The 25,533-nt window shown below is 41.2% G+C and overlaps 1 protein-coding gene across 2 annotated transcripts in view; it reads right to left on the reverse strand.

Moving 5' to 3' along the window:
- The window catches only part of KCND2 (potassium voltage-gated channel subfamily D member 2), a 440,517-nt gene that overhangs the window by 38,591 nt on the left and 376,393 nt on the right, over positions 1 to 25,533 (reverse strand). For both annotated transcript variants that reach the window (XM_054023461.1, XM_054023452.1), the window contains exon 3: positions 3,848 to 4,010. In XM_054023461.1, coding sequence (XP_053879436.1) covers positions 3,848 to 4,010 — 163 coding nt within the window. The remainder of the gene's footprint in view (positions 1 to 3,847; positions 4,011 to 25,533) is intronic.

The raw sequence follows: 25,533 nt of genomic DNA on the forward strand, positions 1-25,533 counted from the left end.
AAGATATATTAGAAATGGAAAAGATACAGAGAAGGGCAACAAAATGATTAGGAATATAGAACAGCTTTTATACGAGGAGAGATTAAAAAGTCTGGGATTGTTCAGTGTAGAAAAGAGATGACTAAGGGGGGATATGATAGAGAGCTATAAATCATGAATGCTGTGGAGAAAGCGAATGGGTAAGCGTTATTTACCCGTTCACATAACACAAGAACCAGGGGTCACCCAACAAAATTATTAGGCAACTGATTTAAAACAAGTACTTCTTCACACAACACCTAGTCAACCTGTGGAACTCATTGCCAGGAGATGTTGTGAAAGCCAAAAGTATAACTGGGTTCAACAAAGAATTAGATAAGTTCATGGAGGATAGATCCATCAATGGCTATTAGCCAAGATGGTCAGAAACATAACCCTAAACCTCTGACTGCCAGAAGCTGGGAATGGAGAATGGGGGATGAATCAATTGATAATTGCCCTATTCTGTTCATTCTCTCTGAAGCATCTGGCACTGGCCACATTGGAAGACATGACACTGGACTCGATGGATCAGTGTTCTTATGCTCTATGACCTTGCAGCATTGGAGTAAGGTTGATGCTCTAAAAAAAGTGTTTAGGGTTGATAATTGTACAAAACTTCTTTTTCTTGAACATGCTGACAACATATTACAGAGACTTTACATTTTAACTTGGACATTTATACACCCACAGTAAAATCCTCCTGGAAGAACTCCAGGCTATGTTTCACTTATTTAACAGGGTAGTTAAACTATTGTCTTTGTATCAGCTAGTAGAATATGTTCTATTTGTTGACTTCTCTTCTGAGGTCCATGAGAGCAATAATCACTTTATCCAAGTATTCATTTTAAACCTGTCTGATCCCAGATGCAGGACTGGTCTTGCAATTGCAGACCTCTTCTGTGAGTCAGAGACATCCAAAGATGCAACACTAAGTTGATCAGGCCAGAGAGCCATAGTCGCTACAGCAAGAAAGGCATAAACATTGTCACTGTCACTCTCCCATTCCTATCTTTTCTATTGTCCTAGGGAACAGTGTAATAGCTGGTAAGACACATATCAGTGACCTTGCCCAGCTTTGCAAGATACCATTCACCAACTCGCATCCTGTGTCCTCACACAGAAAGGTTTACTGTTTCAAGATGCAAAGGTATTGATCAGCAACCTACCAAAATGTCTTATGGTGAGTGAGATATTTCTGCTAACATTCTTCTGAGACGAGACCTGGGGTACCTGATAGTACCCATCCTTAGCTCAGGTCTACGATTGACATCCCTGACAATCCCATGTGTGTTTGTTTGTCCTGAATCCAAGACATTCCAGGAACCACATTATACAGTGCTTTTCTGTCATCTTTCTCTCTGTACAGAAACCGGATCAGAAAAATTGTGTGGCAAAAGATAAGCAATTTCCTTCTTCCCTAAAGCCAATATTATTGGCTGATCCCGGCGAGAGACCCTGGAAGCACAGGATGAACAGTAATGATTGAAGTTGGGAAAAGAAAAATGCTGCCATCCCTCTGCAAAATATAGGAATTGTCTAAGGAGGGTTAAAATGGGAATGCTTTGAAGACAAGTCTCTTTTAGGAACTTAGTGAAATTAGGAACTTACTAAATTGAGTTTGTCAGCCTTTAAATTCCAGGGCTTGACACCTTTTGTCTCCCTGTCAGTTTCTTAAAGACAGCCTGGTGCAGGATTGTTACTTTTCTGCTATCCTTTTCTACTTCCCTTCCCTCTCTGTTCTCCCTCTTTTATAGCTGGCTTCATTTTATTTATTGGTCACAGCTGTGGTTGCTTGTCTCCAAGACTGGCAGTTCTGGGAGCGGTGCAGGGGTGTGGTCAGCATGATTACTGGTAAGCAGGGAAGGATCTCCTCTCCCTTCAGCCTCAACTCTGTATGAGGTTTGTAATGCTCATTACAATCACTAAGATAGCTGGGAACTGATTTGTCTCAGCATCTAATCCCAAATACCAATACCCTACGTACCTGTGTGAAACAGATGTGAATCCTACTCCCCACCCCAGTGTTAGCATTGCTTGTGAAAGCCTGGAGGGGCATTTAGGGTGTCCGATGACAATCCCTATTTGTTAATTTATTTAGCGGTGGTAGTCTGATGTCACCTGAGGGTTTCTGTAGTCTTTTCTATGAGTATGGTAGGAGCCAGAACTATAAGGTGACTGTTCCGATGACACTGAATTGCCTCGTCTTTCCATAAAGTTTTCCATTGTATCACAAAGACAACTGGGAATGGATTTGTTTCAGCATCTGATCCCAAAGACCAAAGCCCCATGTACCCGTGTGAAACACATCACAGAGTTTCCATGATCAAGGGAGGGAGCGGAGAGAATGCCTGCCTGGGTTTGGATGCCTGTAAAGGGCCTATATAGTGAGAGGCTACTTATTCAAGTAAAACTGGACACAGAGATTTCTCTGAAAATATTCAAGAGACTAGTGATACTTCTGTCCTCCAAGAGGCTAGGCTTATTTGTCTCCCCTCCCACACATGGGCTCTTTCTGGATCTCCCAAGGAAGGTACTGGCCTGGAGCTTAAGGATGGGCTCCACAAAAGCTCCACTCCTCTCTGTTGAATGGAATTCATATGAGCCAGATAGGCCTGTGTTTCCCCTGGAGGTCTCAGTCATGTTGTGTCCGGAGCCCTCCATCTGTGACCCATTGGTAAAAGAGGGGGAGGAGGTGGCTGAGACCTGCAGTCAGAGGTGTAGCTAGTGGCAGTGCTTAAACTGTGCCAGGGCTTAGCCCTGGCACCTCTAGGCTTGGCAGTTCATATTCCCAGCACCTTTGGGCTTGCTGCATCAGTTATGAAAGTAAAAAAAAATTGCTTGAGCCTCATCACCTCATTGCGTGAGCCCCAGCACCTCTTTTATTACAAATTAAGCACTGGCAGGTGGTGCGGGCTATGGAGACTCAGACACGATCTTCCATCTGGTGCTCTGCCCTTCTGCCTTCACTCCCTCCTGGGAGACGTCTGCTTGCCCCGGGGCCAGTTCTTGTCCAATCCTGCCAGAGGAGGGAGCTAAGGTATCCCCACTGAGCCTGGGCTGCATCTTATTCAGCACAGCCAGCCTCTCCAGTCCTGCCTGGCTCCTATTCTACCCAGGAAAGGGTGTGGGGAGGTGATCTGGCCCAGACAGGACTATGAGGGAACCGCATTCTTCCCACAGAGCTGGCTGAATTCTTTAACGAGACACTCAATAATGTGGGGGAGCATGAGACACAGACCCTTCCTTTTGCCTCTGCCTTTTCTTGGCTTAGCTCTGTCCTTGAAGCTGGCAGGAGCACCAGCTTCAGTAAATGCCCCAGAAAGGGAAGGAGAGCTGACAGGACAATGTCCCCAAAAGCAAATGCAGCCTTGGGACATGACTGGGAATCAGACAGAACCAAATTGTTAGTCTAAAAAATTAAAATAAATTTAGAATTTTCCTGAGAAATCTGCAGGGAGGTCTGGCTGAGCCACTGGCCAGTGTGGAGGCAGAGAAACCTGGAGGGAACATCAGGAAGCAAGGTACTTCCCTACTCCCAGTGGCTGACAGGGCTGGTTCTGCCTCCAAGCTCCAAGCAGGCTAAAGTACCCATTGTAGTGGATCTGTGGACATTAACAAGAAGAAGAAAGGAGCAATTTTTGCATAAAAAAAAGTGAAATGTACTTTTAAATTAGTAAATTTGCCTTAGGGCCCCTGCTATCATTAATGTATAGCAGCCCTCCTAGTAATAAATTATGTTCCCTTGGATGACACACAGCATATAAAAAAGCCATCTGTTATCTACTTCGCACCAAATCAAGAGTGTGGGATGGAAGTGAGAGCGCACCTTTTGTGCCCTGCGCTTGTCTGCTCGTTGATTCTGGTGGTAGATACGACTGAAGTTGGAGACAATTACAGGAACTGGCAGAGCAATGACTAAGACCCCACTCAGGGAACAAATTGAACCAAAAATCTTCCCAGCTATTGTCTTCGGCACCATGTCACCATACCTGGGTTAAAGAAAACAAAATCTATTTAAAAACATTAACTACTCTTAAGTATCAGATTTAAAGTCAAACTAGCTAGAAACTATTTTTACTATAATTTTCAAAGAACATTTCATACACATATACATTTGTCTGTATGTCTATGTGCTGTATGTACGTAAATCATTTCCATTTTAATTTAGTGCTTAAGTTGACACAGTTCCTAGATCTGGATCTAAATATTTTTTCATTCCTTCAAACCTCCTGGCAATCCACAGACTTGCTGGGACTTGCAGACACCTCTTTTTGATGCTAGATACTGGTTTTCTAGTAAAGGAGGAATACAGCAACATTAAGAATTATCTAGAGGAACTTCAACTGACAGCTTATAGAGAGGATTCTGTTCTCTGCACCCAGTAGTTTGTTGTATTGTAGCGCAAAATGTGTAACTGAGTGTTACTGAGTTCAAGAATAAGCTAAATATCCTTAAGTTACATTTGCTGTTTAATTTGGTTGGGTTATTAATTACTATTAAACATTTACATAGGACTGTAAATTTGCATAGCATGTTACACAACATAGGTAAGACACACTCCCAATCCCAAAGATCTTACAGTCTACATAGGACAAGACCAAACACAAAGCAAGCTGTAGGATAACATTGCAGGAGAGGCAATGTTTGGGAGTTGCTCTGATAAGAATAAAACATGTTTTACACAGGGATTTGAAGGATAAGAGAGAGGTGGGTGAAAACAGGGAGACTCTTCTAGGCACTTGGCAGGTCCAAACCCAAGAATGAGAGAAGGAGATGAAGGGACGAGTAACACAGAGATGGGGGCACGGCATAGGGAGCAGGACGGGATATCAGTAGAAATGAGAGCAGAGGTATGTGTCAGGGCAAGATTCAGTAGCCTTTAAGGTGAGGCGAAGCGGCTTGATTTTATAGGGTAAGAAATGAAGTGCTAATGGAGGGAATCAAGTAAGCAGGTGATATTATAGCCCGGAACAACCTATGTAATGATGGTAATGACCATACTTATTTTATCTAAAAAGAACTGTCTAGTGGCTTTACAAGACCGGGCCAGAACAACATATAAAACGGTATGTTACACTGATAGATACTAAAACACCTCCTGTAGTTTTAGTTTTGTTAATCACATTTGTTAAAAACTAGTGACACCAATACTGATCCTGCAAAAATGGGTAGAAAGAGTAGCATAGGATGGGTTCTATCTTTTAAAGACTAAATGCGGATGGTGTGAGGAGCAGGATACTTTAGGACTGGAAAGAGACCAGAAAGAGACCCATACTTTCCATTAAGTTAGCAGCGGTATCTCACAATACAGGTGTCCCCAGCACCCACCTTACATTTTGGGGGGGGGTATAATCTTTATATTTCCCCCCAGTACAACACAACACACATCAGATAGCCTATATATTTACATATTTAGAAAGACTTATTTATACTTATGCATGATCTAAAATTTCAAGATGGTGCTTAAAGTTAGGTTTCTAAATCCATGTTAGGCACCTAAATAAAGAGCCTGATTTTCAAAAGTGCAAAGCAACTAAAAGCTCCCATTGTCACTAATGGAACATTGTGGACAGTTAGAAGGCAGTTCTGGCTCCGTTTTTGTTTGCATTTGTTGTGGAATAAAACACTCTGTTGGTAATATAATTGTATGTTTGTGCAAGTCTACTGCAGTTTGATGTTAATGGTAGCAAGGACTCTAGGCCAGTCAGCTTCCAATATTTCAGCAGCCATGTATATATTCCAAGGCTGTGACACAGGATGATATTTTTCCATAGTATTCCAAAGAGTTATATAAAACTTGGAAATAAAATGTTTAGGATTGTTTGTATAGTGAAGATGTTTCTCTGTGTCTGTTGTGTTAAATGACAGTAAAGAGCTGGATTTAGCTTCAGCTATGAAGTATCCCAGTTCTGACTACCTTTCCTATTTCTACTTGAATAAGGAAAAACAATAAAACATTTTCCAACTATAATCTTATTTGGCCCTTAGTTAGTGTTAATAATATCCTCCACCTTATTGATAGCTGTAATTTGTGCATGGCAGTAATTTGTCTAATTTAAGTTTTCTCCTGCTGATAAACACTGTGCTGAAGATGTTAAAGTGTACTTATGTTCAGAAGAGTGACTATGTAGAAATGACAGCTTCTTAATCAACCCTGTGGGTAGTCAGAATCATAGCTGCTCAGTTTTGTGACAAAACTAAAGGTTTTCCTACATTTATTCGGTTTAGGTCTACTATCCTATGGGACCTGGTTTCTATTCTGGTACATGCCACAACAAAATAGTTAACTAAGTTCCAGCTGGAGGGCCAAATTTTACATTCAGTTATACCTGTAATAACCACACCACAATGTCTTTGTTCCTAATGCTGGAACAAGCCCAGATAAAGTGGGAGGGTTGGGCAATGGCTTGGCAAGCCATCCCTGTAAAACATCTCTAGCTTTGACATGCAGAAGAAAACACACAATGTTAGCAATTTCATCTGCTTTATCTGCTTCAGCAGTTTCATCTACTACTCACAACGGAACCAAGCTTCAGGATTCATCTAAATCTTCTACTGCATGCAGAGGACTCACACTATATGATGATGATTCTTCCATAAACAGAAATGGGAGGAAAGCACCTGACATAAAGATGGTATGTCCCCTTCTGAAGCAACATCAGTATCTGAGGATGGACCATGAAATGGCTGATCATAAACAGCGGTCGGAAAGAGGACTCTCCTGGCTGAAGAACTGGAAAGGTTGACTGTTGTATGTGGCATGCAGGAGACATGGTGGGATTTAAACACTGACTGCACAACTCTGACTTGTAGCAGTCAGACCTTTCAATTGTTGCATGCCTAATGACACATCTGTAGGGCACACTAGTGTTGCTTTGATTTTGTCCCTGTGGCGCAATCTGCACAACTGACTTGACAGGCTTATTGTCCATGCCTGATAGCCATCATTTTGAGTTTGAAGGTAGGATGTATGGTAGTTATTAGTGGATATGCTCAACATGACACAAGGCCTGATGCTGAAAAAGATGCTTTTTATACCATGTTAGAGAATGTTGTATCTAGTATGTACCCTGACTTCATATGGTCATCTTAGAAGATATGAGCATGAGAATTGGCCATGATAGAACTGGATTTGAACTAGTACTGGGACCACACAGTTTACCGGAGGAGAGATCAGATAATTGTTTTCATCTATTAGAATTTGCTTCCCCACATGAACTATTTTTAATGCCTACCTGGTTTCAGCACAAGAACTGCTATACGTTTACTTTTCAATATCCATTGGGTGACAATACAACCTTGGATCATGTTCTAGTTTGGAAACAGTATGTATGTGTATTTAGGAGTGCTGATCTTGCTCTGGAATCTGATAATCAACTCCTAACAGCGATGATGATGTTCCATTTAATAAAGTTCCAAAGACTGGTACCTACTGCATTGAAACGTTTACATGTCGATAAGCTTCATGATGAAGCAATTGCTAATAATTACATGGGTAGCAATTTCCAACAAATATTCTATATTGGATTACCAGCTGTCTAACGCCCAGGAAGAATGGGCTTTATTTTGGGATTCTATCACAGAGATTGCTGGAGAACAACTGGGACTAAAGAGAATGAAAAAGCAATATTAGATTACAAATGATGCCATCAAAGTATGAGTGAGAAAAAAAGAGGGATGGTGCAGAATGGATGCACTGGAAGGTCAGAATCAAGTCAGTGAATGGAAGAGGAAATGGGCAATAGAGGAAAAGCAATGTCTTGAATGAGCAGTCATGAGGGCCTGTGAGAATGATCATAATCAACGGTGGAATGGTATGGCACAGTGTATTCAGAAAGCCTCTGAAAGACATATCCAGAAATGTGTATTTGAGACTTTGAAGTTCCTAAATTTTACATTCAGTGTGGTTTCTATACAGCTCAATTTACAATCCTTGGTATATATGTTCTGTGGAACCTTACTGAAAAATGACTAGAGCAAGAGAAGGAAGTTATCACCACATTTACAGATTACCAACCGCTTTTGACTCAGTGGATACTGCTATGCCTGTCTGGTGTGCCTGAGGACTTAATGTGCCCAATGGAGGAATTGTACCACGGTACATTTAGCCATATGAAGATAAATGATTGTTAATTGCAGGCTGGTTTTCAGTAGACTTGGGAGTATGCCAGGGATGCATTCTATCACCTACATTATTTAATGTTCTAATAGACTATTTGATGACAAAGCTGATTGAGGCCAAAGTAGGAGGTGGGAAATTTAAAGATTCATCGTTAGAGGATCTCGAGTATGTGGATGATATTGTCTTACTTGGGCTGACTACTGACCAACTACAGCTAATGCTGGAAGAGCTGCTAAAAACTGCAGAATCTATGGGACTTTGATTAACCAAAGCTAAGCATGCCTCCTATAAAATGGAAATGACCTGCTGATGCTGCATGTATATGGCAATTACACTGAATGGGTGGATAGTTTTATCTGTCTGGTAGTCAGTTGACAGCAGAAGGTTCTATATCTGAAGAAGTCACACATCGGACCAGTCTTGCATGAATGGCATTTCAATATCTTCAAAGGACTTTATTTGGGTGGCGTGATGGTGTGTGATAACTAAGATACAAGTATTCAATGCGGTAGTAATAACAACTTTTACATGGAGCAGAAACAGCTGAGGAAAGGAAACTAAACAGTTCTCAGTATTGAAAGTTACAGTGTATTCTTAACATCCATTGGTTTGATTTTGTCACAAATGAGGAGATATGTAGAAGTTCCTGGCAAGTTGCAGTCTTGTACCAGATGAGAAGAGGATGACTGCAATCGTGGGGTTATGTGCAAGGTGCAGAAGAAGGTTTATAGAGCTGAGGTCGAAGGAAGTAGAACATGAAGCTGATCACAGATGAGGTTGGAAAATGCAATTCTGAGGGATTTAAGAAGCCTCAATCCTCCCATACTGACTTTTGCCAAAGGAAGAAGACTTGCAAGGGACTGTTCAAGAGGGAAGTCCATTCTATACACACCTGTGGCTAGATTATAGCTCTGTGAATCTGCTGCTATATCTGTAATACATCACTGACTTCAGACAATGGAGTTGCACAGTGTATAAATGAGGGCATAATTTGGCCCAAAGAAACTTTCTTTTTTACTAGTGATGATGCATGAACCAGAGAAAGCACAGCTTGATTTTTCAAATGTCAGGGTTTGTAATATTGCAAGATCAGCAAAGTGGGGCAGTGCCAGAGGGCTATTTAGCTACTGAGGTTCTTTGTGTGTCATGGATTCTTCACACAAGTCATTTAAAACATGCTAATGTTTTCGGGGCAATCAATGTGCTATCTTCTGGGCAACAGCAACAAATTCGCAAAGACCTGGGAATTGTGACCTGGAATATAGGTTCATTATGGATAGGTTAGGAGAGGAGGTTGAGGCAATGACTAGAATGAAAATCTGTATACTATGTCTGCAGGAAACGAGGTGGCATGGAGGCAAAAGTCAAATCTTGAAAGATGGATTTCAACTTTTTTGGTCTGGAGGAAAAAAAATGAATGGGGGTAGCCATCATCATAAGGCCAGAGATTGCTCAGGGTGTAGAAAGAAAAGACCAATTGATAGCAGTAGAATTGATGATAGAGAGTAAGATTATATGTGTGATGTCAGCATATGCTCCACAGCAAGGCAGACTTATGGAAGACAAGGAGAGCTTTAGAAATGAGCAGGCAGAAGTGGTGGTTATGGTTGAGAGTAACACCTTGTTACCTGTCAGTGGTGATTTAAACTGCCTCGTTGCTGAAGGGAGCCCAGTAGAAGGAGTGGTGGGTTAATTTGGCTTTGGTACAATAAATGCAAAAGAAGAGAAGTAGGTTGAGTGGTGTTTTTTAATGGCTTTTCAGTGGCGAATACATAGCTTGAAAAAAGAGACTCCCACCTAGTGACATACTACAGTGGAAAAACTAAAGCCCAGGTGTACTATATTTTGATAAGAAGAGAACATATGAAAATGGTGAAAGATGTAAAGGTTATACCGAGTGAATATGTGTCAGAACAATGCAACCTGAGAAATCAGGAGAGAAGATGAAATTGAGGAAGAAATGGGAAGTGGGGGAGGTCAAGAGAAAGGAACAGTTCTGCCACAAAAAAAAAGGAAGGCTTTCATGCTTTGCCAGCAACAATGAAGTCAGTGGAGGAAGAATGAAGGAAATTAAAAGACTGTTTCATTAAGTCAATGGAGGTAACATGTAGCAGAACAAGTGATAAGCTGGGTGCTTTCAGAGAACAAGCTGATGGTGGAAGTTGGATGTACAAGTGAAATTAAAAAGAAATGATTATTCAAAGAGTTTGATGAAGCAGGTTGTGATAATGAGATATGGAAGAAATTAGGGGAAAGATGAATTTAGGACTCTCCTGCTGATAATAGCTCATCTTAATTAATGAGCCTCTTACATTTGGTATAGCTACTTCCACTTTTTCATGTTCTCTGTATGTATATATATCTTCTTACTATATGTTCCATTCTATGCATCTGATGAAGTGGGCTGTGAGTTCAATCCTTGAGGGGGCCACTTAGGGATCTGGGGCAAAATCAGTACTTGGTCCTGCTAGTAAAGGCAGGGGGCTGGACTCAATGACCTTTCAAGGTCCCTTCCAGTTCTAGGAGATTGGATATCTCCATAAGAAAAAGCTTATGCTCAAATAAATTTGTTAGTCTCTAAGGTGCCTCAAGTACTCCTGTTCTTTTTAGGACTCTCAATCATAGATAGGCTGGAGAGCACACCTTTGAGGTGGGCTGGACATGTGAAAAGAATGGGAGAATGGAAGAACAGCCAGTAAAGAAATCTTTGGAGGAAGATGACAGCAAGAAAGGATGTTGAAGACTGAGGATATGATGGAAAGCTCTGTCAAGAGGAGTCTGAAGAGAAAAGGACTGAAACTTCAAGACCTAGAAACCCGTGCAAGGGACCAGAAGAAGTGAAGAACTGTGGGCACCTCGCAGAGGCAACGTGTGGGGAGGCATGTGGGGTCATGTGTCCCCTCAGATTTGCTCCTTGGCATGGACTGAGCATGCTCAGTAACACTGCTGAAGTTGGCTGCCCTCACTCTGCCCCCAGCCCACTATCTGTAGTCATGGGTTGTCTCTGCAAGCCCAAGTGAAGTGAAGAGAAGGGAGGCTGAGTTTTGTAAAACTTGTATTATAAAGTGGGAAAACTATCTTGTTACTTGACAACTGAGCAAATTTGATCTTGAAGTCACTGAAATACAACAAAATGGAAGCCCTTTTTTTCAAAATAGGTAGTAGCTAAAACCTTAATGTCTGGTTCTCTCTCATCTTATTGTTATACAAATTATAATAGTGAGTGCATTTTCCTTCTCCACATTTTTTCAGTTGCAATTTTTGCAAGTCTCTTTATCAAAATTGCATATAATGCATATGAACCTATTATTGTGGAACATATCTTAGTCAATGCTTTGGTCCTCATTATTTGTATTAACTTTCTACCTAATTTTGTAACATAACAAAAGGACATCATAAGATTGTATTCTTTAGCTGACTGAACAAAAATAGTACCACTGATTCCTGTATTATTCACATGTGTTCTGCTTTATTATCGAGGAAAGTGAAGTGAAAAGGATATGACAAATTAGATGTGCACTTGTGGTGTGTCAGTTAAGCTATATCATACCAGAAGTCAAAACTGCATTATCAAATGAATAATTCTTGGGAAATGGATGAAATTTAGCTTTAATCTTGTGTTCAACAACAGACCATTGTTCCATGTCTGATTCCTCATTGTAAGGGATAATATCAAGTTAATGGATTGTCTCCTTATGCTGATAGACCACTGGACCTTTCTAAGTGGTGGTCTGAGGAACATGGGTGTGATTTCCTATGGTTTTGCATGAGAAACATGGGAGCCAGGACTGTACCTTTTACAAGCTAACAACTAAATTTATGGCATCTTGGATAACATGGGCATCAGGGAATTCCCACAACTGGTGTAATGTGTGGGATTATTAATGTGGGGTGTTCTGTAACATTTACATTAGTAGATCAGTATTTGTCTATCAATGTATCCATCCATCTATAATACCTATTAGCGCTGTCAGTAGTGGTCATTGCACATCAGTTACTCTGCCTAATGGGTGGAACATATTTTTTATTGACATGGCCTCATTTCAAGAAATATCAGACAATATTGTCCATATTTGTGGCATTGTGGGCTAACAGCACCATTCTTTGACCCATTTTGAATCTCATGCAGACTGTTTTCTCAGGCTGGTCCTCTGATGGGTCTAAGGCGGAAGCTGTGGAAATCCCTACATCGAGTACGGAGATGTCATAGTTCTGCATTGCAACTCAAAAAATCATGTTTGTCATTTTTCCGTGATGTGAGTGGAGAGGGTAATGCTCAAAATTTTAAATGGAGAAGAGAGACACTTCCGCATAGTCCACATACAATTATTTATCTGGTCAAGAGAGTCTTTTTTTTTTTAAAAGTGCAACAGAAGAGTAATTTTTTTATTTTGGTGCAATAACATCACTTGCATGCAGCTATCACTCAGCAATCTTTTTTGTGGTTGCTTAACACTGTAAATATGTCTTAGGAACGTAACGTTTGCTACAGAAGGAAATGTTAAACAAAGGTTAGGCTGTGATAGAAAACTCCCAGAAAGAATTAAACTGGGCATAATAGGCATCCTTCTAAATGTGTAGGGTATATTACTTAGGAATAAATCTAGTGTATGCATTTTACACAGACTAAACATTGTTAAAGCAAACAGTGAAAAATGACCAGCATTTCAGGCATAATAAGTGCAATAAATTCAAAACCCACTAGAGGGCATAAAACACCATTAGAAAACTAACATTTATTTGGGCATACGCTTTTGTGGGTAAAAAACCCACTTCTTCAGATGCCCAAATAAATCGGTTAGTCTTTAAGGTGCCACCACACTCCTCGTTGTGTTTGTGGATACAGACTTACATGGCAACCCCTCTGATATTAGAAAACTCATTTTTATATTGCTACATACATGTTGCGTACAAACATACAGTTCCAATTCACTTACATTCTCTATATAAGTCCTATATTGTGTGGGGTTTTCTTATATAACTTCCTCTTTATTTACTGAAAAAGGAATAGTAGTGTTTCTTTTTTCAAACTTATGAAAAGGCATTACAAAGAATGTAGTAAAATAAATGGCAGGCCATTAAAATGAACTTGATAGTGTTCCTTTGAAAAGGCAAGGTAATTTCCAACTAAAGAATGGCAAATCCCCCTCTCACTCCACCCCACAAAAAATCACAGATGTAGATTGTAGCCTTTGTCAAAACCAGGTTTGGTTTGGACATGGAGGAACTTCATGCCCCCTGGGAACACTTATCCCTGTCCCTTTTTTCCTTTCAGGCCCAAGTTTCTTTCACTGGGGATTGTTAAACTCATCCGCAAAGTTTCGATCTGAGTTTTTGAATTAGACCATCTCTAGTTTTCACAAACACTATCCTAAATGTTAGTGGATAAGGGATGTTCTTGCTCTTTATTTGTTCGCCTAAGCTGCCAAAGTGGTCTAACAATTTCCCTCCTCCAATCTCCATGGTGAGTTCATGGAACTGTTCCCTTGATTCCTATCATGATTAATGCCAATTCTATGTTCAATAGTAGCTTCATGCACAGCCCCAAAGGCTGTTCTCTTAAGACTCTCAGTGAAGAGTATACAGTTGTTCATCTGACCATTCATTTAGCCAGCCAGCCAATCATGCACTTACACGTAGTTGCAGATGGGGGAAGCAAGAAAAGCAGTTCTTGGACTCTATGACACTGGCAATTGCTATGATAAATCTACACCCTTACCTTGACCTTAAAAATAGCCTAATGATTTTGAAATTTCTAATAATACAATAGATTGTTGTTGAAGCAAAATCCAGAGCATTGTATGCATTATCCCAAATTTTATTCCAACCTAGAGAGATTCTGTATGGAGTTGTAAACCATTTTTCTCCTTGTTTTTACATAGGGCCTTCAGAGGCCCTATGTTGCAATAACCATCTCTTCTGCTGAATAGTGATGGACATGGTTCCCTCCAGAGCCCATGAATGGTGCTCCAAGCATTGGCCAGAGTGATCACTCAAACAATGAAAGCACTCCCTCCTCTCAAGGGTTGATGTGCTCAGGTCTTCCTAACCTAAAATGCAAGACAGACAAACTCACATCTCCATATGGGAGTGCACTATGTTGCCCCTAGGACTGCCAGGTTGGCTGAGGTAAACATTTCTCAAATAGAAAGTTTCTAATAAAATAGTAATTCTTTACACTTATACAAGAGCTTTCAGCCTAGAACCTTAAAGTGACTTGTAAAAGTGGGTATAAGTATTCTGATTTTGCAGATGGAAAATTATGCACAGAAAGGCTAAAAGATTTGACCTAGCTTATACAATGAGTCTGTGGCAGTCAGGAAAAGAACCCAGGTCACCTGATCTGTAGTTCTCTGATTCACCTCACTGCTAAAACCGGTTGAAATTCTCTCCCTCCTCCTGCCCTTGTGGAAAATTTTGACTTTTTTGGAACTTGCTGAGCTGCTGTGATGCATCATGGGAGTTCCAGGCCATGTTCGGTCATGGGAGGAGTAGTTCAGCTGGGGAAACCAGCCTATAGAGAAGATAGGAGGGCATGACAAGTCAAACAGCAACTACTCCATGGCACTATAGCAGCATTTCTTAAGTGAAATTTTTGAATTTTCAGCTGAAACCCCCAAAAATGTGAGTTTTAGTTTTTGATGAAAAGTCTATTTTTTCTGTGGAAAGCAGGCACTTTTCACACAAATTTTCACAAAATAAATTTCTTTAGTCAAAAACCCAATTTTCCACAGGAAAAAAAAACAGTTTTGACAGAAAAGCACTTACCAGTCTGTCTTATTATTTTTACTTATAGTACAGGGGTGCCCACAGTGTGCTAGGCATCCTCACATATGAGGAATGTGGGCCTTTCCTGAAGAGTTTACGATCTATGTCCCCACTCCTGCAAGCTGCTTCATGAGAATGGAATCCTGTGCCCATGTGAATTCACAGAGACACTGAAATGGTCTGAGAGGAGTGGCTTGCACAATCAGCATCGAAGAATGGATAATCCTAGCTTGTTTATGAGTAATTTTATTTCTAAAGTGCTCTCATCAGGGGGCTGTTCTGATAATTAAAAATAACAATTCTGGCAATGCTGGCAGATCTTTGGGAATAGCAAGATTAGCAGAATCCTTATATACAGGGCTAGATCAAGGCAGAGGCACTAACGGCCCATGCCTGAGGTGTCATCTCCTGGAGGCATATGATGGATCAGACTCCAACATTTCATTAAAAAAAAAAAAAAGTATTTCTAGCTCTTATGCATGTAAAAAACAAACTTGAAGTCATGAACCAAGAATGCCTGTCCAAATGCAGAGAGCCTAACTGTGAACTCCCCATTCACCTTAACTCTAAAACATGCTATCTAGATACCATTTATTCACAAATCAGTTCTAAACAGCCCAATTAACGTAGAAGATGAGGATAATTCTCCAGTGCTAGCAAGATGCACTGTTGAATACTTTCCTTTTGAGATCAGCTAAAAAAAAAAAAAAAAAATCCCCTTAGTGAAGTACTGAAACTGTTTTGACAACAGAACAAAAATGCCAAACATGAAGCAATATTATAGAGATGTCAAATTATATTTGACAATTGCAAAATGGTTTCCTTGTCTGAGAAGGATGCAGTAAATTGTTATAAAGCTGTTCCCTAGTGCTTCCAAGCTACTTGGTGACTAAACACTGGCAAGTGGACACTAATTAGTCATCTATCTCAGCATTGCATCCTACAGCAGATAATTTAAAATGCCATTGGTGATAAGTTTAAGCAGCATGCATGTGCCTTTCAACTGTGTTGCCTTGAGTCTTGGTAAACAGTTTGAGTTTACCATTTAAAAATTAACCAAGTTGTCATTGGGGACTATTTCCATTTTTAAAAAGAGATACTATACATTAATGTGGCATGATTTTGGGCTATGGTATTTGAAAATTAAATATAAAATTAAAGTTTTTTTCCTCCATTTCAAAACAAAGGGCAGGGGAAAATGTTTTCTTTTTTAAAAATCTTTTTTGTACTAAGAAAATGATATCTGATTGTTATGAAATATATTTTTAACTTCAAAAACTAGATCCTTTATCATGTTTACTTTCAGATTTTCTGATACCATGGTGATGAGCATGGAATAAATGCTTGGTTGGATAATTATTGGTAGAATATACATAACGAGTACAAGAGTTAGCAATCCTTCCAATGTATTTTTCTCCTGTAGCTCAGATGCTCTATACTGTGTGTATACTATGTAGGGAAAATTAAATTTTCAGTTTGTTATATTAAGCAAACAATAAATAAGTCAAAGAAAAAATGACAAAAGATCAGAGGACAAGTTGGATCTTTTCAGTGGCAACTCTGAGTTAACTACCTCTTTAACAGAAAATATTCCAAGGCTTTGCACATAGTAGTCACTACGTACATGGTCATTACACAATTTTTCAACAGGTATATATTTTTTATATATATAGTGTGTGTATTATATACACACACACAGCACAGACATGTATGCATAGAGGGGTTAGATTGTCTAGCTCTTTCAAGATACAGAAATGAACTGAAAAGGGAGATATGGACAAGGTTTGAGATAGTATATGTTTTGTGTGGCACCCTGCAACAGAGAGCTACTGTTTTCTATATGAAACCACAACATGTCATGAGGTGTATTAAACAACATTGGTGCAGCAAGACATATTAAAAATAACATTGTCTTATTTCACACCAATGTCCTTACTACATTTTCAGCATTGTACTGGTTGGAACTGGAAATATTGATCTCGTACTCATTGGCAGCTCAGGGATCCTCATCACTGGCAAGTAGCTGACAATGAGAATAAAGTTTTTTTGTTGTGACTCCGATGCCATTTGATAATGAATCAATATTTACAATACTATAGCTCTGTAAAATATGCTTCAGGAACAGTGCGGTGCAGAGTAGCCTCACCATAAAAAAGAGTATTCCTACTTAATATCATTGTAACACTGTTTCAGGGGAGGGGTAAAAGTATTGCACAGTTTTGGTTCTATGGAAACCAATTTTTTGGTTGGTTTTCTTTTACAAAATTTCCTTCTCAGACAAATTGAACTAAGAAAAAAAGGAGGTAACATTTTACATTAGATGAGGAAAGAACAACTAGCATGAAAGAGAGAGATGGACATTGTTACCTGGCTTTCTAATATGCACACATTCTGGAAGTGGTACATGATGACTAATACTATAGTATAATATAATACTTTTCCCTTTATATCCACTTTCTTATTTAGGTCCCCCCTCCCCGCATGTCCTGCAAGTTATCTATCTACCTGGTACTTATGGCCATAGTCATCACCATAGTATTTCACTGCTTCATAGTCATTAATGGATTTTATTCTCACACCACCATTGTGGGGGGGGGGGGGAGAGGTGTATAAGCTGTTTCATGCGAGTGATCCATGCAACTATGAAATTTATTGGGCTCCATGCAGGGATCCTCCCAGATAGATCCATTTGTAGGATCTACACTCTAGATTGTAAGTGCTTTGGGCAGGAGCACCGCCAGCTTTTTTGCCTCCCTAGGCTGCGGAAGGTCCCGCCCCCGACAGAGGTGGTGGAAGGTCCCGCCCCCGAAATGTCGACAATGACCGGGGCGGCCAAAGATCCGGTTGCCGCCCCCCAAATGTTAGTGCCCAAGGTGACCGCCTAGGTCGCCCAATGGGTTGCACCGGCCCTGGCTTTGGGGCAGACTCTGCCTCTTCCTTTGTGCATTGAAAACTTCTAGTACATTTTGGAAGATATCACAGTCTAAATAATAATAAAAATATATGTCTTGTTGGCCCTGACCCTGAAAACACTTATGCATATTTTTAACGTTAGGCATGTGGCCAGCACCATTGATTCCAAGAGCAAAAGAGTGACTTTAGTGGAGCTATTCAGGTGGTTAAAGTTAAAGCAGCCTTCCACATACTCAGAGAATTAGTAAGTAAGGTTCCATGGAGGAAAGTCTAAGGGATAAAGGAGTTCAGGGGAGCCGGTAGTTTCTCAAAAAGATTAATATTAAAGTCACAACAGCAAACTATCCAGATGCAAAGGAAATAGAGGAAAAATAGTAAGAGACCAATATGACTGCACCAGCAGCTCTTCAGTGACTAGAAAACCAGAAAGGAATCCTACAAAAGCAGAAACATGGATGATTTGCTAAGGATCAGTGTAAAAGGACTAGCACAATCTTCTAGCACGGGACATAAAAGGCAAGAAGAAGAAGTTCTATAAATACATTAGGAACAAGAGAAAGGCAAAAAAAAAGTATACGTCCACTAGTTAGCAGGGAAGGAGAGCTGATAACAGAGGACACAAAGGCTGAGATGTTTAATGTTTATTTGGCTTCAGTTTTCACTAAAGAAAATTGTTACTGGATGCTTAACATGATTAATAGTAATAACAAGAGGGAAGGAACACAAGCCAAAATAGAGAAAGAACAGATTAAAGAATATTTACATAAATTAGAGGTATTCAAGTCAGCAGGGCCTGATAAAATTCACTCTAGGGTACTTAAGGAACTAGCAGAAACAATCTCTGAACCATTAGCCATTATCTATGAAAACTCATGGAGGACAGGTGAGGTCCGAGAGGACTGGAGAAGGGCAACCATAGCACTTATCTGTAAAAAGGGAACAAAGAGGACTCAGAGAATTATAGACCAGTGATCCTAACGTTGATACCTGGAAAGATATTGAATAAATTATTAAACAATCAAATTGTAAGCACCTGGGACACTAGATGGGGAGGGCTCTGAGTTACTACAGAGAATTCTTTCCCAGGTGTCTGACTGGTGCATCTTGCCCACATGCTTAAGGTCTAACTGATTGCCACATTTGGGGTCGGGAAGGAATTTTCCCCAGATGTTAGGGGTCCATTACAGGAATGGGTGGGTGAGGTTCTGTGGCCTGCAATGCGCAGGTCAGACTAGATGATCACTATGGTCCCTTCTGACCTTAAAGCCTATGAGTCTATAAGTAATAGCCAACATGGATTTGTCAAGAATAACTTAGGCCAAACCAACCCAATTTCCTTCTTTCACGGAGTTCCTGACCGGGGGGTGGGTAGGGAGGTAGACATGATTTATCTCAATTTTAATAAAGCTTTTGACTTTGCACTTCAAGATATTCTCATAAAAATAGATGAAATTACTATAAAGTGGGTGCAAAACTGGTTGAAAAAAACATTCTCCGAGAGTAGATATCAATGGTTTGCTGATAAATTGGGAAGATGTATCTAAGTGGGGTCCTGAGTCAGGTACTATTCAATATTAATTGACTTGCCCAAGGTCATACAGCAAGAGAAGCCAGTTCCAGGCTTTACTAAGTCTCCCCATTATGGAATAAGGCTTGTTACATACACTAGCTGATCCCAAATCCAAGCTACTACAACATCTAAAAAAAGACCTTTCCCTAGATTGATTGTTTTTTATTTATATGCTGTTTGTTCACCTTACAAATATTACATTCACATGTCTATTCCCAGCTGGGAATGCATTGTGTAGGCCAACTCCCAAGTACAGCAACTAAAAATGGGCCTGAGTTGTGAAGTTCAGATCCAGACTCAGATCCAAACTGAACTTCTTCAAAGTTTGTGGGTGTTCTTTTCTGATGTACTCACTCAATTCAGTAGGGGGACCATCCAGTGTTCTGGTCTAGGCCCAATGATATTCATGGGAATTTCATGTATACTCCATTTATTAATCAACTGATCCCTTAGATTTCCTTTAGGGTACAGTATGGTATACTAAACTACATTAAACAGGGTAGTAAGGTCAAACCTACTCAGTTCTGATCTGGTCAACACATTTCCTCCTCTCCTAAACTTCTCCTGAGCACATATTGCCAAATAGGCCAAATTATTATTTTTTAAAAAAATCACATACCACATACTTTAGCACTATGCATGCACAGGGCTGTTTACAACTGTAATTGTGCTGTTTTGTGGTATATTAACTAATACTCATTGGAAACTGGACTGAGATCACCACAATTACTTCACTTCTGACCCAAATCCAACTGATCCCAAATCTGCATAAAGCTCAGAGAGCCTTTGAAGGCCTTGAAATTGATTTTGCCTCTACTTGCACTAGGACATTTCAGCACTGTAATGGCTGGAACTGGAACTATGTATGATTTCATACAGGTTTGTTACTATTGCATCTTAATGATTCTAAACAGATTTGTAACTATTAGTTTTGCTGTCTACAAAAGGGTAAATTACCAAAACATGCACCTAATTTCAGTATGGGTTTTCTTCTATCTTCTTAAAAACTATCATATACAAACTGTCATAAATGCATCCCAGTTATGCACCATTGTACTTTCTTATTATATGTTAACGTCTAATTATACTATATCAGTAATCTTGAAATAGTGAGCAGAATTTCCTCACCCTTTAAGAAACAACCAGGTAAAAAACACTGACTTTTTCCTTGTTTGTTGTGTTCTTGCTTTAAAGATTTTCATATTGTTTGAAATGGAATATTAGATCAAGCTGAGCAGCTGGCATATTAAAATACTCTAACATGTCACTTACTAACACTACTCTCAATGGAAAATAGTATTTCCAGGGTGTTTTTTTCCTCTCTCGTCCTCCAGGCAAAACTAGTCAAAACACAATATGGTTTGTGCCAGTGATATTTATGCTGGAATAACTCTTTGCAGGAAACAAATTATTCCCTAACACTAATTCTAAGTCCATTATATTCAAGGGAATTAAAATAATAAAAGCTACGAAACTCCCTGGAATTACTCAATACAGGTGTTATAATATAGGGAACAATTAAGAATGTCCCCATTAAGCCAGTGGATCCTTTTGCATAAACTGTTGTGCACAAACTGCCCCCATTTACTATGTTCAGATGTAAAACTTCATTAGAAGTCCACTGTTTTTGTTTCCATTCCTGACACAGTCACTACAGTATTTCTTCTGAGAATGACTATTGTTATTTTGCCTCATGACCTCAACTGTTTGCTTACCTCTCTCCCCTATGTTTCTTTCTAGTGAGTATATTTGAGAAACCTTTCATTATGATTGCAAGAAGCATCTTGGCTTCAATGTTCAGGTTTTTTTTTTTAAACCCTGCTCTAATTATCTTTTTCGTTCTCTTCTCTTTATTTTTATCAGTCTCTGTGCCAGGTCAGATAAGCCAAGGGCCAAAGAAAGAAGAAATAACCCACATGCTTCATGTTTAGCAAAATAAAAGCCAGAGTTCACCTGGTAGAAAACAAACTAGTGCTCTAAACAGCCAAACACCCCACTCATCCTAGGTCAGCTCCCAGACCATGAAAGAACAAGGGGGAATGCTACTGAGCTCAATCCTTTTATAGTCCCTCCTGACAGAGTAATTCACTCCAGCTGAGCCCAGCCACATTCCCTTCCGTGTAATAAAAGCAGACACTTGTGTGATATATTCTGCTTATGGAGAGAGAGTTAACCCTCTCCCTGCCAGTTGCTGGATAGGGTCTACACAGCCTGTCACAAACTCAGAGTGCTCCTTAAAATAATGTATATATTTTAAATTGGGAATTTTGAATAAAGGAATTTATAAACTCACAAAAAGTACTGGATTGATACCTGGGAGATTAAGGGCCAATTCCACAGAGGTACTTAGGTATCAAAGTCCCAGTTTTAGGTGTCACTGCAATCCACAAAACTCCTGTGTGGCTGCCACCTAACCCGGTAAGCACCTAAACTTACGTGGTGCCTAATGTTTTGCTGCAAAAGTTCCCTTGGTGCCTAAGTTTCAACCTCACTCTAGACATCTGCTGCCTACATCCCAGTGCAATCCACGAACAGCGGCAGACTGGCAGAGAAGTGCCCGTCTCAGCTGGACCCAATCCAGGAGGGGCCCAATCCAAGAGGTGTGCTCAGAGGCTGCCAACCAGAGCAGATGCCATTCAAATTCTGGCCAGAGGAGGAGGTGGTGCCCACCTAATAACTTTTAGCTCAATGGTTAGAGCATGCACCTGGGATATAGGAGACCTGGTTTCAGTCTCTCCCACATGTGATGGGGAAGAAAGGAGTGGAACAAGAGTCTCTCACCTCTCAGGAGGTTATACTAACCACTGTTTTATGGGATATAGTGATGTGAGTCTTCCTCATTTTCTCCTGCTGAAGCTGATCCACTTTGAATAAATACTTAAAAAGTCACTGGACCAGAGAGTGAGCACATAAGAATAAGCCTGCTCTTTAGTATCAAAGTGGTAGCCGTGTTAGTCTGGATCTGTAAAAGCAGCAAAGAGTCCTGTGGCACCTGCTCTTTAGGACACCCACCCGCAAAGCAGGAGACCCGGGTTTCAATTCCCCTCTTCTCCCCATCAGGCAGAGGGGATAGAACCTGGGTTCTCTTACATCCCAGGTGAGTATTCTAACCTGGGGACTGAAAGTCAGAAGGTGGCTGCTGCCACCACTGCCAGCTGCTTTGTGTGGAATGGGGCAGATGCCTTTCTCTTTCTCTGACTCCAGGATAGGGGTTCCCAGCTGTGGCTTGCCAGAGGAGATAGGTGTCTCCCTGTAACCTGGACTTACATATCCAACTCTGTGAGAAGAGGGGACGCTTAGGACACATTCTTCTCATTGGCATCTCCCATTGGCTAGTTTAGACAGCTCCCTGAGTAGCGTGCTGGCTTTTTGTGGTTCTTATTTTTAGGTGCCTATCTCTCCGTATTCCGTGTGTAGGGAGCTTAAGTGCCTAACATTGTTTCATAGACTCATAGACTTTAAGGTCAGAAGGGACCATCATGATCATCTAGTTTGACCTCCTGCAAATTGCAGGCCACAGAACCTCACCCTCCCACTCCTGAGATAGACCCCTAATCTTTGGCTGAATTACTGAAGTCCTCACATCATGATTCAAAAACTTCAAGTTACAGAGAATCCACTATTTACACTAGTTTAAACCTGCAAGTGAACCATGCTGCAGAGGGAGGACCTCTCTCTCTGCCCTCCCCCTGGATCTTAATTTGACACGCAGGAAAATTCCTTCCTGATCCCAAACATGGCAGTCATTTAGATCCGGAGCATGTGAGCAAGACCCACCAGCCAGACACCTGGGAAAGAATTCTCTTTAGTAACTCAGAGCCCTCCCCATCTAGTGTCCCATCACCAGCTGTTGGAGATATTTGCTGCTAGCAGTCTCAGATCAGCTACATGCCATTGTAGGCAGTCTCATCATACCATCTCCTCCATAAATGTATCAAGCTCAGTCTTGAAGCCTGTTAGGTTTTTTTGCCCCCACTGCTCCCCTTGGAAGGCTGTTCCTGGACTTCACTCCTCAGATGGTTTGCCTAATTTCAAGCCTAAACTTTTTGATGGCCAGTTTATATCCATTTGTTCTTATGTCAGCATTGGTGCTTAACTTAAATAACTCCTCTCCCTGCTTGGTATTTATCCCTCTGATGTATTTATAGAAAGCAATCATATCTCCCCATAGACTTCTTTGGGTTAGGCTAAACAAGCCAAGCTCTTTGAGTCGCCTCTCATAACGTAGGTTTCCCATTACTTGGATCATCCTATTAACCCTTCTCTGCATCTTTCTCAAACATGGTAGACCAGAAATGCACACAGTATTCCAGATGAGGTCTCACCAGTACCTTGTATAATGGTACTAAAACTTCCTTGTTTCCACTGGAAATACCTTGCCTGATGCATCCTAGGACTACATTAGCCTTTTTCACGGCTGCATCACATTGGCAGTTCATAGTCATCCTGTGATCAACCAATACACTCAGGTCTTTCTCCTCTGTCCCTTCCAACTGATAAGTCCCCATCTTTTAGCAAAAATTCTTGTTGTTAGTCTCTAAGCGCATCACCTTGCACTTTGCACTATTAAATTTTATCCCAGTCTTTGTGGATCACATTGTTGTTTCTGTGATTTTCTAGGCACCTAAAAGTTAGGCATTGGAACACTCAGCATCACAACACCTAAGCCCCATAAAAGCAGTGTAACATGGGCATTGCCAATGAAAGCTTTTCCTCAGTGCCCTCTCATTGTGTTCTTAATGCAGGGGTGGCCCACCAACCATTTTAAGCCAGCCCTTGAGCTCCCGTTGGGGAGAGGGTCAGGGGCCACTCCATGCGGCTCCCAGAAACAGCAGCATGGCCCCGCTTTGGCTCCTACATGTAGGGGCAGCCAAGGGGCTCTGCTCTGCATGCTGCCCCTACTCCAAGCATCTCCCCTGCAGTTCCCATTGGCTGGGAACTGCAGCCAATTGGACCTGCAGGGGTTACACCTATGGACAGGGTAGCACGCAGAGCTGCTTGGCCGCAGTTCTGCATAGGAGCTGGAGTGGGAACATGGCCGCTGCTTCCGGGAGCTGCTTGAGGTAAGCGCTATCCAGAGCCTGCATCCCTGAGCCTCTCCCCGTGCCCCAAGCCCCTGCCCACGTCCTTATCCCCCTCCCACCCTCTGAACCCTTTGATACCAGCCCGGAGCACCCTCCTGCATCCCAAAGCCCTCATCCCCACCCCCACTCCAGAGCCTGCACCCCCAGCCAGAGCCTGTACCTCTTCCCACACCCCAATCCCGTCCCAGCCTTGAGCCCCCTCCGAATCCCTCAGTCCCAGCCCGGAGCACTCTCCTACACCTCTAACTCCTCATCCCCAGCCCCACACAGGAGCCTGCAACCCCAACCAGAGACCTTACCCCTTCCTGCATCCCAACCCCAATTTCACGAGCATTCATGGCCTGCCATACAATTTCTATTCCCAGATGTGGCTCTCAGGCCAAAAGGTTTGCTCACCCCTGTCTTAATGGAATACCTTGAGAAATGTAAGGTTAGTTCTCTGTTGAGTCTAAGAACACAGATGCTAACCAAGCCCCAGTTTTGGTGGGAGGGGGAGAGAACCCCTAAGTTATTCTTCACCTGAGGAGACAAAGAAACCCAATGCTTTGAACTCTGTGATTGGTCCTGGCTAATATCAAACTTACATTGAACAAAAGACTCTAGTTAAGAGAGATTTTAGTCTTATATGAGTAGTTTTGCTTTTGTTCATTTGTAGCCATTTCTATCCCGATTCCTTCTACTTGTTATCATTTAAATATCTGTTCTCTGTTAATAAACTTAAGCTTGTTTTATTGCACAACAATCTCAGGACAGTATTACAAATGAGTAATATTATCAGCCAAACTAACAAGCTGGTGCTGTGTACAGGGCCGGCTCCAGGCACCAGCTTACCAAGCAGGTGCTTGGGGCGGCCACTTTGGAGAGAGGCGGCACGTCCAGCTGTTTGGCGGCAATTCGGCGGACGGTCCCTCACTCCTGCTCGGAGCGAAGGACCTCCTGCCGAATTGCCGCCGCAGATCGCGGTCGCGGCTTTTTTTTTGTTTGTTTTTTTTTCGTTTGGCTGGCTGCTTGGGGCGGTGAAAACACTGGAGCCGGCCCTGGCTGTGTAGTATCTT

Source organism: Malaclemys terrapin, chromosome 1 (genome assembly GCF_027887155.1).
Source record: "Malaclemys terrapin pileata isolate rMalTer1 chromosome 1, rMalTer1.hap1, whole genome shotgun sequence".
Lineage (NCBI taxonomy): Eukaryota > Metazoa > Chordata > Testudines > Emydidae > Malaclemys > Malaclemys terrapin.